Source organism: Aotus nancymaae, unplaced genomic scaffold (assembly GCF_030222135.1).
Source record: "Aotus nancymaae isolate 86718 unplaced genomic scaffold, 86718_ANA_hifiasm-v0.15.2.pri h1tg000011l, whole genome shotgun sequence".
Classification (NCBI taxonomy): domain Eukaryota; kingdom Metazoa; phylum Chordata; class Mammalia; order Primates; family Aotidae; genus Aotus; species Aotus nancymaae.
This window is the reverse complement of record NW_026988422.1, coordinates 40,663,241-40,679,737: the sequence shown is the minus strand read 5'-3', so window position 1 is coordinate 40,679,737 and position 16,497 is coordinate 40,663,241. Positions and strand designations below refer to the sequence as shown.

Here is a 16,497-nt window from a genome sequence, read left to right as displayed (position 1 = left end):
GGAAATCAGAATTGCCAGCTGTTCTCAAAATCTTATTCATAAAATATTCCCTACCTTTTTCATATTCTTTACTCATTATTATGAGTATCTGAAGCCTTTGTTTAAAAAATAAGAACTATTAAATTTAGAAGTGTTTATAAGAACTGGAGTTTATAGAATATATTTAAATACTGGGAAACACAGAGAACATTATTGGGTAGTATTCAAATACTAGACAGATCTCCTAGCAGGGTTAACTGTACTACCCAGAATCAGGGGTTGGAAGCTTCCAATTTAAGGATTTATTCTGAATCCAAAACTCGTTACTTTTTTGAACACTGCTCATAGAATTTGTATAAAGTATACAGTGAGTATCAACCTGTTTCTATTTATTTTATTTGCAAGAATGACTCACTGCCAGCAGCACACAGGGCCAGGAACATACCCGTACATGGCACCAACTACAAGCAAGGCTGACTGATGAGATTGTGGCTATGTCTCTCCCAGGTGCTCCCGTCCTGGTTCCTGAAAATGTTGACCTCATCCTCTAAGCATTTCCCACAATGGTTTTCAACTTGACATTGGTGAATTTCTTCAGTAACATCTCTAGGTTGGCTGCTAAGTTTTAATTCTCATAGGAGAATTAGGATACTTTCTCCTATTTTCTTCATTTTGCAACTTTTTTCCTTTTGAGATTTGGAAAATCATATAAATTCCCTGAGAAATGCTGGGAAGAAATCCCCATATAGAAGTACTAACAATGAGGACAGTGAGGCTGGAACCAAGTTTACCAGGAGGAAGCAGTAGCTAGGAATGGAGGTCAGAGAGAAAACAGAAAGCCTTATCATTTAGAGATGATGTCAGTATGGAATCATCTGTCTGAATGGAAGCACTGAAGGTGTGATGAGTATTTAGATTCTGGATATATTCTGAATGCTGAGCTGACAGGACTTGCAACAAATTGATTGCAGAGTGTGAGAGGAAGAGGAATTGAGGACAACTCCAAGGTTTTTGGTCTAGGCATGGCAGGATGAAATTACCATTTGTTGAGATTAATAGAACGTGGGTGAGGGATTCTGGATAAGTTGTTTTTTTTTGTGTTAAGTTTGAGATGCTTACACATCTAAGCGGAGGTGTCAAATAGGCAGTTAGGTAAAGGAGTCTGGAGTTCAGGGACGTCTGGGCTGGTGATAAGACGCAGGATTCCGCCCGCGGTGGCTCAAGCTTGTAATTCCAGCACTTTGGGGGGCCGAGGCGGGCGGATCACCAGGTCAGGAGTTCCAGATCAGCCTGGACAACATGGTGAAATCCTGTCTCTACTAAAAAAAATAAAAAAAAATTAGCCAGGCATGGTGGCATGCACCTGTAATCTCAGCTACTAGAGAGGCTGAGGAAGGAGAATCGCTTGAACCTGGCAGCCTGGGCGACAGAGTGAGACTCCATCTCAAGAAAACACACACACACACACACACACACACACACACACACAGACACACACACCCCATAAAAGATGCAGGATTCAGGAGCATAGGGAGGGCATTTATAGTCAGGTTTTTACTGCCTAGATTGCAGTTGTGTTCTTTCAGCAACTCAGCCTATGGCTGTTTGCTTCGCTGAAAAAACACATCTTACCTACTTAACACAATGAGGACAAAGGGGCCATGAATGTGAAAATGCCCTGTAAACGGTAATGTGCTGTTCCGGATGGAAAGCAGCAGAAATCTGAAGGCACTGGAGGTGAGGAAAATCAGTTTGTGGATATAGGAAAATAATTTTTGTGCACTGAGAATTAGAGAAACTATGAAATAAAAGAAGGTGCAAACAGCAATTACAGCTCTTCTTGGACTGTAGCCCAATCTATGCAAAACTAATACATATATATATATATATATATATATATATATATATTTTTTTTTTTTAATATGGGGTTTCACCATGATGGCCAGGCTGGTCTTGAACTCTTGACCTCAGGAGATCCACCCACCTCGGCCTCCCAAAGTGCTAGGATTACAGGCATGAGCCACCGCGCCCGGCCTAAAACTAGTATTTTTAAAGTTTCCATAGCACCCCAAATTTACCTAAAGCTTCACATACACGGTCTTTTTGAGTTGGAGAAATCTTGTGAGAAGGGAATTATTATTGTTCCCATTTTACAGAGGAGGAAACTGGGCTCGGAGAGGATAGCTGGCCTGTAGGGTAATCACAGCAATGTGAGGGACAGAGGTACACAAGCATCCAGACATCCCCGTTCCGAATCCAATCTAAAGACGAATAAACAGCTCCCCACCCCCACCGTCCACCGCGGAGACGGATGGACACAGCCGGGCAGTCCCAGCTCGCGTGGCTTCAGCAGCCGCCGGCCCCCGTCTCATTTCCGGATGGTACAGCCCTTTCCACTATCGCGAGACCGGAAGCGCCGCGCATTTGGTTGCCAGGGAAACAGCGGTCCGGGAGGCAAGAAGGCTCTGGACCTGTGGCATCTTCCACCACCAGAGAGGCTGCGGTGGCGGGGGAGACCCCTCTCCTCTCGGGGAAAGTGGCTGGCGCGGTGAGTGTCGGCGGCGCGCTTCTGCGGCAGTCTACGGCCAGACTGCCGACGGCCAGTTCCGCAAGGAGGCACGCCGGGAAGGTGAGGGGCCGCCAAGATGAGGGCGGCGCGCGGCCGCGGTGCGGCGCGCGGAGGAGTGGGCGGGGCGGAGTTGCGTTGGGCGGCTTGGCCCGTAGATGGCGTGTCAGGGGGAGCGGACAGGGCCAATGAGAGGACGGGGGCGGGCTCAGTGGGGTCGGGGCCCCCCAGGGGTCTCTGCCTCCTCTGAGGCTGTTTCTCCGGGAATCTCCTGACATCAGGACCCGTAACCAAGGATCCCACTTTCCCAAGATCTAGATCTTCCCACCAAGATCTAGAACTAATCACCAGCCATTTAAACTAGACCATAAACAGCAAAGGATGCAAATAGGCATTTCACAGGAAAAATAAAAATAAAACGATGTAAACAGTAAACATTTGACTAGAGACTCAACTTTTCTCGTGAAGTGTAAACCAAATTCAGAGATACCTTTTACACCTAACAGACTGGAGAAGATAAAACAGCTTTGACGTAACCAGACGGGCCCCAGGCCAGTGTGGCGGTAGTAGTGTAATTTGGTACAGGCTTTTTGGAGTACAGTTTGGCAAACTACCAAAATTTGAAACACAGGTGTTCTTTGACTCAGCAATTCTAATTTATTTTATGGATGTATGAGGGTAACTAAAGAAAGATTGGCACAAAGATATTAACTTAAAATTGAGTATAAGTTACTTATGGTAAGCCTCACCCATTTAATCTACAATTCTATGAATTTGACAAATGCATGCAGTTATGTCATTGCCAACCACCACAATCAGAATACGGGTTTCATCATGCCCCCCAAATCCCCTAGTGCTTTGTAGTTAACCCCTCCCCAACCCCATCCCTTACAACAACTTCCTAGTTTTTTGTTCCTGTAATTTTGCCTATTCCAGAATGTCATATTGATGGAAGAAAACACCATGTGTCCTTTTGAATTGGGCTTCTTTCAGCTTAGCATCATGCAGTTGCTACTCATTCGTGTTCTGTGTATCAGTTGTTTCTTCCTTTATATTGCTGAGTAATAGTCCATTGTATGGATGTACCATAGTATATTTATCCATTCCCTACTTGAGGCACATTCAGATGGGTTCTTTCCAGTTTTTGGCTATTATTAATGAAGCTACTATAAATATTCATGTACAGGTTTTCTTTGTGTGTGTGTTTGAATATGTTTTCATTTCATAGATATGTAAATTTCTATGAAATTTCATTTCATAGATATGTAAATATTTATGAATGAGATTGTGGAGTCATATGGTAAGCGTATGTTTAACTTTATAAGAAACTGCCAAGCTGTTTTGAAAAGTGAAGATTTTGCATTGTCACTGGCAATAGGAACGTTACAGTTGCTCTCCAACTTTGTCAGCACTTGGTATTGTCAGTTTTTCAAAAAAAATAACTTTTGTCATTTGAATAGGTGCGTAGTGGTATCTCATTGTGGTTTTTAAGAGTGATGATGTTGAACATCTTTTCATGTGCTCTTTTACCATTCATACATCATCTTGGGTGATGTGTGTGTCTAAATATTTTGTTTTCTTATTATTGAGTCTTAATACTTCTTTATATATTCTGGATATGAGTCCTTTGTCAGATATGTGTTTTGCAAATATTTGCTTCCAGTCTTTGGATTTTGTTTTCTTTGTCTTAATATCGTTTGAGGAGTATAAGTTTTAAATTTTGATGCCTTCCAATTTATCAGTATCTTTTTTTATTTTTGAAGAAAAAAAAAGGAAGAAAGAAAGAGAGAAAGAAAAAAAAGAATGAAGAGGAAGAAAAAGGAAGAAAAAGAGGGAGAGAGAATGGGAGTATTGCTTTATTGCCCAGGCTAGAATGCAGTCTAAAAATGGGAATTGAAAACCTCTTTTATGCCAATAATTGTGCTTAACAATGGAGAAATAAGGGAGGAATAAGGGAAGAAAATAACAAACAAGCAGTCAACCAATATTTCATTTAAACCTATGAAATGCTATGCAATTATTGAGGAGTGATTTACTTCCAATTATGTAGTCACTTTTGGAATAGGTGTGATATGGTACTGATAAGAATGTATGTTTTGTGTATTTGAAGTGGAGAGTTCTATAAATGTTTATTAAGTTTACTTGTTCTGGGTCTGATGTCCTTGTTAATTTTCTATCTCATTGATCAGTCTAATATTGACAATGTGATGTTACAGTCTCCCACTATTATTGTGTGGGAGGCTAAGTCTCTTTATAGGTCATTGATCCTTTTACCATTATGTAATGTCCTTCTTTGCCTCTTTTGATCTTTGTTGCTTTAAAGTCTGTTTTATCAGAGGTGAGATTTGCAACTCCTGCTTTTTATTTATTTATTTATTTATTTTTGCTCTCCTTTTGGTTGATAAATCTTCCTCCATCCCTTTGTTTTGAGTCTTTGTATGTCATTGCATGTGAGATGGGTCTGGATACAGCATACCAATGGGTTTTGACTTTTCATCCAGTTAATAATATATATGAGTTTAATACTGCCATTTGATGCTAGCTGGCTGTTTTGCCCATTAGTTGATGTAAGTTCTTCATTATGTTAATGCTGTTTACTTTTTGATATATTTTTGGAAAGGCTGATACTGGTTGTTCCTTTATATGTGTAGTGCTTCTTTCAGAAGCTCTTGTAAAGCAGGTCTGGTGATGGTGAAATCTCTAAGTACTTGCTTGTTTGCAAAAGATTTATTTTTCCTTTGCTTTTGAAACTTAGTTTGGCTGGATATGAAATTCTGGGTTGAAAGTTCTTTTCTTTAAAGATGTTGAATATTGGCCCCCACTCTTTCCTGGCTTGTAGTGTTTCTGCTGAGAGATCTGCTGTAAGTCTGATAGGTTTCCCTTTGTGGGTAACCTGACCTTTCTCTCTGGCTGCTCTTAGTATTTTCTCCTTCATTTCAACCCTAATGAATCTGACGATTATGTGCCTTGGGGTTGGTCTTCTTGAGGAATATCTTTGTGGTGTTCTCTGTATTACCTGGAGTTGAATATTATCCTGCCTTACTAGGTTGGGAAAGTTTTCCTGAATGATATCCTGAAGAGTATTTTCCAACTTGGATTCATTCTCTTTGTCACATTCAGGTACACCTATCAAACATAGATTAGGTCTTTTCACATAGTCCCATATTTCTTGGAGACTTTGCTCATTCCTTTTCATCCTTTTTTCTCTAATCTTGACTTCTTGTTTTATTTCATTAAGTTGGTTTTCGACCTCTGATATCCTTTCTTCTGCTTGATCAATTCGACTGTTAAAACTAGTGCATACTTCGCGAAGTTCTTGTGCTGTGTTTTTCTGCTCCATTAATTCACTTATATTCCTCTCTAAATTGTCTATTCTCATTAGGATTTCGTGAAACCTTTTTTCAAAGTTCTTAGTTTCTTTGCATTGGGTTAGAACAAGTTCTTTTAATTCACAGAAGTTTCTTATCATCCACCTTCTGAAGCCTACTTCTGTTAATGGAACGCACTCGTTTTCCATCAGGGCTTGTTCCGTTGCTGATGAGGAACTGTGATCCCCTGTAGAGGGAGAGGCATTCTGATTTTGGGTATTCTCAGCCTTTTTACGTTGGTTTCTTCCCATCATTGTAAATTTATCCATCTGTCGTCTTTGTGATTACCGACTTTCAAATTGGGTCTCTGAGTGGACGTCCAACTTGTTGATTCCCAGTGCTGAAATCTGAGCAATCCACTGCGCCGGCCAAAACAGCGGTGTTAAGGTTGATGGTGCTTTTCTGCCCGGGAATCTCCAGTCTAGCTCCCTTCTTGAGTCCGTCCTTCAATCAGCTGAATAGGCAGCTCTGTCTTCCCGGAGCTCCATACAACATCGGCCAAAAAGGGACCCAGTCCCGCTCATTCTGCACCAAGAACTGCCGTGCCGAGGTGCTGGAAAAACCGCCGTGCTGGCCACAAGAGTCGTGCTGGCTACCCGTGGGGCTCCTCCACTGGGAATCTCCTGGTCCGTGAGCAACAAAAATTTGTCTGAAAGTGTGGCATCCTCTCGTTCTCTGCACTTTCACTGAGAGCTACAATCCCGAGCTGCTAGTGATCAGCCATCTTGGATCTCTCTCCTCAGTCTCTTCTTTTATGAATCATGTCTTTAATGTTGTATCTAAGACATTTTTGCCTAAACCCACAGTCACAGGTAATTTTTTTTTTTTTTTTGAGATGAGTCTTGCTCTTTCACTCAGGCTGGAGTGCAGTGGCTTGATCTCAGCTCACTGCAACCTCCGCCTCCCAGGTTCATGCAATTCTGTCTCAGCCTCCTGAGTAGCTGGGACTATAGGTGCGCACTACCATGCCTGGCTAATTTTTTGTATTTTTAGTAGAGATGGGGTTTCACCGTGTTAGCCAGGATGGTCTTGATCTCCTGACCTTGTGATCTGCCCACCTCTGCCTCCCAGAGTGCTGGGATTAGAGGTGTGAGCCACCGTGCCTGGCACAGTTACATGTATTTTTTAGAAATTTTACAGTTTTGGCCTGGCATGGTTGCTCACCACTGTAATTTCTGTACTGTGAGAGGCCGAGGCAAGCAGACCACTAGAGGTCAGCGGTTCAAGACCAGCCTGACCAACATGATGAAACCCTGTCTTTACTACAAATACAGTAAAAACAATGACAAAAAGGAAATTGTATAGTTTTAAGGTTTACTTTAGGTCTGTGATACATTTTGAGAAAATTTTAAAATTGATTTTAATGTTAAATATTCTATATACAACCTAAGTGAGCTGATTTAAAAATTGCTATATCTATGGGATATTATGCTGTTGATTGAGAGCATGAAGTATATCTACAAATGGTGATATAGAAAAATATACAAAATAGATTGTTAGCTGTGAAAAAGCAAGTTGCAAAGCACCATGGCATTTGTGTGTGTGTTTGCATTGGGGAGTAGTCGATGGGTATAAAGAATAGAAGGTTTGCGTATGCCTAAAAAAATGAGACCTGCAAGTCTCTATTAACACTAATTCTTGGGGTATGCAGAATTTTGACTTAAGACACTTTTATATTCACCTGTATTATTTGATTTTTTTCTGCATGGGCAAGTATTCCTTACATAATACATAAATATATAAAGTAAAAAATTGACCATACATAAATAATTTTTAGATATAAAAATCATGGAAATAAATTAGTCCTACTCTTTAAAGGCTTGCTACTCATAATTATTAAACAGAGAAGGATTCATTTTCTTTTATTTTGTTAATCTCAAAATACCAAATTATAGCAGCCATATGTCCCCATCTTGGCTTTAAATCATCTTTGATGATTTCATTTCTCACAAGCCTGTATGAAAAAGTTTAAATTAATCTTGTTTGAAATAAATGTTATAAAAAGTTGACATTTGTTACAATTTAGGATCTGGTCATATATCTAATCTATCTATTTAATCAAGTATCATGAAGTAAATACGATTCTATTTTGAAGTGTTTTAATGTCATAAGGAAATGCTCATTATGTAATGGTGAGAAATACATGAGTCCAATTTTATTGAAAAATACATAGAACAAAAATGATAAAGAAATGTACTAACAGTGTTTAACTCAGTGTGATGGGATGTTGGGGGATTTTTATTTTTTTTCAAATACTTTTTAGTAAATTCTAGAGATTTCTATAATAAATGAATTCTTTGGTCATGAATACAAGATATACTTAATAGAAAAACAGAAAATACAGGTAAGCAAGGGGGCAGGAACATCCAGGAACCCGCCAATCCAGAACCCGCTACTCTTGCTTCCTTGATGTGTCATCATCTTTCAGGTCCCTTTGTGTATATTTCTTGAATTAGAAAAATTGGACTTTTTAAAGCCAGATTATCGACAATTTGTATGTCTTTCTTTCTCTGTTTTTTTTTTTTTTTTTTTTTTTCTGATATGTGCATTTCTTTTTTATATCTTTACCCAGTTTTCTGTTAGAATGGTTTTTTTTTTCTTACTGATTGGTAAGAGCTCTATAAATATGTAAATAAATTAACCTTTTGTATATCACCTATGTTGCATTTATTTTCTCCAATTTCTCAGATCCTTTTAATTTCACTTAGAGTTCTTTTTCACGTTTGAGAGTCAAGAGGCTTAACTGTTATGTAGCCACATCTGTTAGTCTTTTCCTTTTTGATTTATGCTTTTAGTATCATGCTTACTAAGTTACTAATACCATAATTATGAAATTTATCTTTATGTTTATGAATTTGTCTTTATGTTCCTTTCAGTTCCTCAGAGATTTCATATTTTTATTTATTACTTATAAAATTAGTTTTTACTCTCATAAAAATGTTATGTTTATTGTTTGGCTTTATCAATTTCTGGACAGTTCTTTGATTTCCTATTATAACAGATTAGATTTCTGATACTAATCCCTTCCTTTTGTGCACTCCTCCTTTCATGTACACTCAGTATAATTAAGGCATAATATTTGGTTAAATCAACATTCAATGCTTATGTAATTATAACTATTTGCATATTGTTTGATTGCTTTTTTTCTTGTACGTTGCTTTATTTTTCTTGTAGAATTTCTATGTGGCAATTGCAATTTCTTCCCAAATGCTTAAATCCATCTATAAGATCCAATTTTAATACCCTTTATCCATACCTTTTTCTAGATGGCCAAATTCATAAGATAGTCTCTTATTGCATCCCGCCTACCTCAGGAACTGCATTTAATTTAATTTATTATTTTTAGGAGTGAATCTAATAGAACAGACCTATCTCTAAGGCAGAATGAAAGATTTGTGGCGCCCTTTAGCTGATCCAGGTCATTGCCGGTTCCCTGTGCCTCTTTCTTTATTGACATGTATTATGCAGCTCTGTGCATGCTTCCATCTCATTGCTCCCTCTGTAATCTGCAATAAGTCTCCCTTGACAGGCTGTTTCGGGCATTTACAAGACATTTGGCCTTTTGGTGACTTATGCTTTTTGGTTGTGATGTGAGGGACCAGGGTGATCCATCATCCCACAATAATAATGTCAGTGCTTTCCTAAGTGAGCGCAAACCCTCTTTTGCAGAGTTTGAATAATGTTGACATCAATGCTTTTTTCATTTGCTGAGATGGGAAGAGCTGACCTCCTGGTCTTCTAAACATAAGCTGTGGCAAATTGAATGATTGGAAGCCAAGCGGTAACATCGCTCTGTGTACCTAGGTGAAGCCTCAGGTTGTTTATATTTGTGCTTTCTCCTATGTCCACAGCTTCTCTGGACTCTGCCTCTGCTGTTCAAAAAGTAAAAGAAAGATGAGTCATTTTGTAGGGTAAGTAAAGGACATTGTTAGGTAGAGGCAATTGTCTTTTTCATATTGTTACATGAGAAATGGTTGAATGTATATTGATAGGAATTTAGGAAAGGATTTGTTGGAAGACACCCATTGACCTGTAAAGGTGAGTAAGAGAGGGCAAAAGCTAGAATTATCCCTCTTCCATTTGACTCAGCATGTGTGTGGCCCCAATGTCACGGGACAGATCTGGAATGGTATTGGTCAGCCACACAGTTTGGAAGGATCAATATGCCTGTATCGCCCACCTTGAATCTTTAGCTTATGCTACCCTGCCAGGGTGGTGAGAGGCCTGTGGATACTATCACATGAGAAATAGTTAAATAGATTAGTAATGTGGAGCCAGATGAGAATCTGTCCTCTAATAAAGGAAGTTGGTTTTGTTCTCTTGCCTCAGAGGGCAGAAATAGAATTACGGGTTTTTGAAGGGGAGGGTTGATAAAATGAGAGCAGTGCCCTGGAGATAGGTACTCCATGAAAATGCAGCACCAAGGGGAGAGAAGAAATTAGAGCTGAGAGGGAAGAAGGAGGAACTAGAGTGGGCAAGGCTAGAAAAAAGAAGGCAAAACCAAAAGAAAGTAGCAGGGGGACTTTGGGAGGCTGAGGTAGGTGGGTCACCTGAGGTCAGGAGTTTGATACCACCTGGTCAACATGGCGAAACCGTCTCTACTACAAAAAAAAAAAAAATTAGGCAGTGTGATGGTAGGTGCCTGTAATCCTAGCTAGCTGCTTGGGAGGCTGAGGCAGGGAAAATCGCTTGAACCTGGGAGACAGAGGTTGCAGTGAGCCGAGATCGTGCCACTGCACCCCAGCCTCGGTGACAGAGTGAGACTCTGTTTCAAAAAAAAAAAAAAGAAAAGAAAGAAGGTAGCAGGAGGGCCTTAGGAGACCATTAAGATGAAGTGGATCTTGCTTGAGAGACAGGGGTGTCCCTGAGTGTTCCCTCAGGGAAGACCAGGGACACAGTAAATGTTTTTCCTAGAGGCACAGGAAGCAACCAAGATGGCATTTACTTCTGCGTTCTCTTTCAGCCACACTCAGTGTCTAGAATTCTTGGCAGTATATTTTCTGTATACTGTGGCATAAAGTTTAACAATCCATGTGTACAAAGATGTCTTTTGGTGAAACTGGGGAACTCTTAAGTGTGACTTCAATAGCAACATAATCTTTAAAACAAAGCCTCTGAGTAATTGGATATTAACACTAACTAACTAATGAAAAATTTAAATATCCAAGTCACTTGGTATTAAATTTTTTATTTGTTGATCCAGGATTTCAATGGATATTATAAAGGGAAACCTAGATGGAATTTCAAAACCAGCCTCAAATTCAAGAACACGCCCTGCGAGCAGAAGTTCAGTTGCTTCTTTGGAGGTGCTTTCACCAGAACCAGGATCTTTCAAGGTAATTTACTGTTTAGAAATGATTTATACTGCTTCCCCCAACCTCTCAGCAGCTGATGAAACTAAGGTTGTTGTTAACAGCCCATTTGAAATTTTCTCCTTAGATGTCATATTCAGAGAGCACTTGCAGATTTCTTGGGTTTTAGTCTAGATTGATATGATAAAACTCTACTCCCTTTCTTTCTTCCCTCCCCATCTCTCTCCTCCTTCCCCCATCCCTCCCTCCCTCCTTCCTTTTTTCCATTTTTTTTTCCAAATGTGGTTTATTTCCCTACATTGTACTTTGTTAAAACTTGAATGTCGACTCTTTTTTTCTTTATAAGGAAGTTTTTTATTCCAACATCTTTTTTTTTTTTTTAAGACGGTGTTTCACCATGTTGGTCAGGCTGGTCTTGAACTCCCGACCTCAGGTGATCCGCCCGCCTTGGCCTCCAAAGTGCTTGGATGACAGGTGTGAGCCACCACACCTGGCCCTATTCCAACATCTAATATGCCACCATTGACTTTTACTAAATAGGCTTACTCAAAAAGATTCAGTATTAAAAAAAAATGGTTTGGTAAAGGCCATGTGATATATATTTGGTAGGTTTATTGTATTAGTCCTTTCTCACATTGCTATAAAAGAACTACCTGAGTGAGACTGGGTAATTTATAAAGAATGGAGGTTTGCATGGTTCCACAGGCTGTACAGGAAGCATGGCTAGGAAGGCCTCAGGAAACTTACAATCATGGAGGAAGGTGAAGGGGAAGCTGGCACATCCTACCTGGCTGGAGCAGGAGAGAGAGAGTGAAGGGGAAGGTGCTACACACTTTCAAACAACCAAATTTCATGAGAACACTATTACAGAAACAGCAATGATTCAGTCACCTACCACCAGGCTACTGCTCCGACACTGGGAATTACAAATCAACATGAGATTTGGGTGGGGACCAGAGCGAAACCGTGTCAGATATTGTCTGGCTGTGACCTTATTTTTATTTTTTTCTTTAGAAGTCCCCCCTTTTTTTTTCCTTAAACTATCTAGAGTTGATTTTTTTATTTTTTAGAGATGGGTCTTGCTATGTTGCCCAGGCTGGAGTGCAGTGGCTCTTCACAGGCGCGATCCCACTACTGATCAGCACAGGAGTTTTGACCTGCTCCGTTTCTGACCTGGGCCGGTTCAACCCTCCTTAGGCAACCTGATGGTCCCCCGCTCCCGGGAGGCCACCATATTGATGCCAAACTTAGTGCAGACACCCTGATCGGCATAGCACATACAGCCCAGAACTCCTGGGCTCAAGCAGTCCTGCCCCTTCAGCCTCCTGAGTAGCTGGGACTACAGGCATGCACCACTGCCGCCTGTGATTTTTTTTTAAGGCATTAGTTTTTTCATTAATTTTTTTTAAGGTTTTAGGAAATGAATAATTTGAACATTATAGTGAAACAAATTTTTTCAAGTTAATGAATTCATACTCATTTTCTTTTTATTTTAGACTCGACTCTGCATTATGGAACTCTTAGAGTTCTGTCTGTCATGATGTGGTTCAGGAATAGCACTCTAGGTATTTCAATCAGAAAAAGATTGAATATAAGAGTTAAAGCCGGCCGGGCGCGGTGGCTCAAGCCTGTAATCCCAGCACTTTGGGAGGCCGAGGCGGGTGGATCACGAGGTCAAGAGATCGAGACCATCCTGGTCAACATGGTGAAACCCCGTCTCTACTAATACAAAAAATTAGCTGGGCACGGTGGCGCGTGCCTGTAATCCCAGCTACTCAGGAGGCTGAGGCAGGAGAATTGCCTGAACCCAGGAGGCGGAGGTTGCGGTGAGCCGAGATCGCGCCATTGCGCTCCAGCCTGGGTATCAAGAGCGAAACTCCGTCTCAAAAAAAAAAAAAAAAAAAAAAGAGTTAAAGCCTAGGCAATATTGTAAGACCCTAACTCTACAAAAAAATTTAAAATTAGCAGAACATGGTGGCACATGCTTGTAGTCCCAGCTACTTGAGAGGCTGAGGCAGGGGGATAGCTTGATCTCAGGAGTTTAAGGCTGCAGTGAGCTATGATTGTGTCACTGCACTGCAGCCTGGGTGACAGAGCGAGGCTGTGTTGCCCTTCCCCCCCACTGCAAAAAAGAGTTTAGTTCTTCAAAATCAACAGAAGACCAGCAGGAAAGGGAGTTCAGGGAGGGGACTTTCTCTGGATTATGGGTTCTCAGGTCATACCACCATAGCTGTAATCCAGAGTTCAGAAAGTTGCTATACTGCTTCTGCTGCTGCCACAAGTCCCTCAGATCTGCAAAGCTGGTGACTAGACATGCAGAGAGGGCTGCCTTTGATATTTTTCTGCCAACTTCCTATCAGGAACTTAGGAAGATGCTTCTACCTCAAATCTGCTTTGTAAATCTTGTGCAGGTTCATCTAATTAGACTATCCTAACATATGTCCAGAGCCCTAGATGTAAGTGACTTTGTGTAAAATGCAGTTTTGTTTCATCTAGTCCTGCATCATTACTATATGGTGTGTTAACTCTTATAGCTTTGTAATAATTACTATCTCTGATAGGGTGGCTCTTCTATATTATTTTTTTCCCAAACTCTTTTAACTATCCTTGGCTTTTTGCTCTTCTATATGTATTTATTTCCTTTTTATTTTTTGAGATGGAGTCTCAATCTGTTGCTCAGGCTGGAGTGCAATGGTGTGATCTCGGCTTACTGCAACCTCTGCCTCCTGTGTTCAAGTGATTCTCCTGTCTCAGCTTCTTGAGTAGCTGGGACTACAGGCACACACCAATAAGGCCACCTAATTATTATATTTTTAGTAGATATGGGTTTTCACCTTGTTGGCCAGGCTAGTCTTGAACTCCTGACCTCAGGTGATTCATGTCTCGGCCTCCCAAAGTGCTGGGATTAGAGGCGTGAGCCACTGCAACTGGCCTATGTGTACTTTAGATCAGTTTTTTAAGTTCTGAAAAATCTGGTTGGGGTTTTGATTGAAATTGCTTTTTACAGATTAATTTGGGGAGAATTTCTAACTTTGTGATATTAAATCTTCCCATGTATTAATATTGTGTGTCAATTGATCTATTAACTTTTAGTTTTTAGTTAAAAAATTCACATACAGTAAAATTCACTTTTTGGTGTACAGTTCTGTGAGTTTTGGCAAATAGATTGAGTGATATAACTACCATTACCATCAAGATATAGAACAGTTCCATCATCCCTCAAAACATTTTTCATTCTATTCCTTTGCAAACAATCCCATGTCACTCTTAATTCCTTACAATTAGTGATCTATATTCTGTTCCTTTTCTTTTTCCTTTTCCAGAAGGTTGTATAAATGGAATTGCAACCGGGTTTTTTCTTGGGTGCTGGTGAGGCATAGCTCCCCTGAGAGAATTCTGTGGGTTCTTGGTCTCCAGTCTCTTAAAGAAGAAGCGATGGGACCACTGCAGGTGCGCCGTACGCTCGTAAAAGTAAATATTGGACTCAAGAAGTTGCTGGGTGTGGTGGTGCTCCGCTGTGGTCCCAGCTAGTCGGGGAGGCTGAGGTGAGAGGACTGCTTTAGCTCAGGAGGTTGAGGCTACAGTGAGAAAGGTGATTTTATTTAGGTAGAGAAAAGAGAATAAGAGAAAGACTTCCATGAAGAGTGTGGAAGGGGATTCCAGAGGGGAAATCCCAGAGGGGAAAGGGAGCTCCTACCATGTGGGAGGGGATTCCAGAGAGTTGGAAATCCAGTGTAGGTGAAGGAGGAGGGGAATTCATCCTGGGAGAAATTCCCACCTTGCCAAGTTCCTCTGGCCAATTAAAGGAGTTCCTTTAAACTTCCGCTGGGGTGATTGACTCTTAGTTTCTTCCCTTGCCCGTGAAATTCACATATAAACCGTTAAATCTCCCAGATGGAGAGAGATGGGAGAGGGGCATGGCGCTGGGAAATTCTTGCCCTTAAAACTACACCCCCTCATGGACCTGGAAAGAGAACACATTCCCTCAGAATCATACAGTATGTATCTTTTTGCTCTGACTTTTATTTCCTAGCATATGTAATGCATTTGAGATTCATCTTGTTAATACATGTGGCTAATGCAAATTTTAGAGTAGCATAGAATTAGTATTCCTGCTTATCTATTTCTGGGTGACAATTTTTTAAGGAGCAACTTCATGATATTGACGTATACATGTTTTAATACACAGGTTAATATTACTTCATTCAAGATTTATTAAAAGCAGAATATCAGTGATCATGTAAAATCAGATTTTATTGTAACCTGCTAAACTACAGGTGAAAATTTAGAATATTTATTAGCCAATATGGACTTTGACACTTATATTGAAAGCAAAGTTTTCAAAGCTGTGGTTTGTGTTAATCAAGTTCATAATTAGTAAGGTTCACCTTAGGCTGGGCAAGAAAGCTACAAATATATTGTATGCTGACTGCTGATTGCAAATTATTCAGCATCTAGAAAACCTTACATATTATTTGACTAATAAATCTTGGTGTGTTGGTTAGTTTTATTGCCCAGATTTGTCTTTTATTAAATTCTTATCAGAGATTTTTTTTTTCACAGCGGAAAATGAGCTTAACATATTAGCGTTTTAGTGACATGTATTTAGTGATAATATATTTCTCATTCTAAAAAGTTTAGCTTTTTGTTGCTTATGAATTTTTTTTGAAAGAGCCAATAGTTGTATTTTATGTAAAAATCCCATGGGTTTCAAGTAGGAATCTAAATATTAGGAAGGGTTTTCATGAGATATTTGTGTTTCCTGGGATGAAGATGAAGGGATGGAGTGGGGGATGTGGAGCCATGAAAAATGGAGGTGGGCCTGCACATCATGTCTCATGCCTATAACCCTAGCACTGTGGGAGGCTGAGGCAGGTGGATAACTCGAGGTCAGGAGTTTGAGATCAGCTTGGCCAACATGGTGAAACCCCATTTCTATTAAAAAATACAAAAATTAGCTGGGTGTAGTGGCACACCCTTGTGGTCCCAGCTAGTCGGGGAGGCTGAGGTGGGAGGACTGCTTAACCCAGGAGGTTGAGGCTACAGTGAGCTGTGATCATGCCACTGCACTCCGGCCTTGGCGACAAAGTGAGACCCTGTTAATTATACTTATATATATATATATATATGGAGGTGAGATGTGGTGTTAAGAATGAGGAAAAGAGAAAAATCATACACATAGGCCACAGGGCAGAAGAGCAAGGGGTTAGGAACAGTGAGGCCAGTGGACAATGCGATGGGAAAGATAGTTGGTAGCTAGTGGGGTGGGAAA

At 40.3% G+C, this 16,497-nt stretch overlaps 1 protein-coding gene across 6 annotated transcripts in view; it reads left to right on the top strand.

Annotated features, from left to right (window-relative positions):
• Positions 1 to 2,432: 2,432 nt before the first annotated feature.
• FSIP1 (fibrous sheath interacting protein 1) overlaps positions 2,433 to 16,497 on the top strand; it is a 240,153-nt gene continuing 226,088 nt past the window's right edge. For 4 of the 6 annotated variants that reach the window (XM_064374473.1, XM_064374471.1, XM_012462521.2 and 1 more), the window contains exons 1-3: positions 2,433 to 2,608; positions 9,765 to 9,824; positions 11,117 to 11,249. In XM_064374473.1, the coding sequence (XP_064230543.1) occupies positions 9,808 to 9,824; positions 11,117 to 11,249 (150 nt within the window). In that variant the 5' untranslated portion in view covers positions 2,433 to 2,608; positions 9,765 to 9,807. Of the gene's footprint in view, positions 2,609 to 9,764; positions 9,825 to 11,116; positions 11,250 to 16,497 lie in introns of those variants that run through there. The other 2 variants (XM_012462523.2, XM_064374472.1) reach the window with 2 other exon arrangements.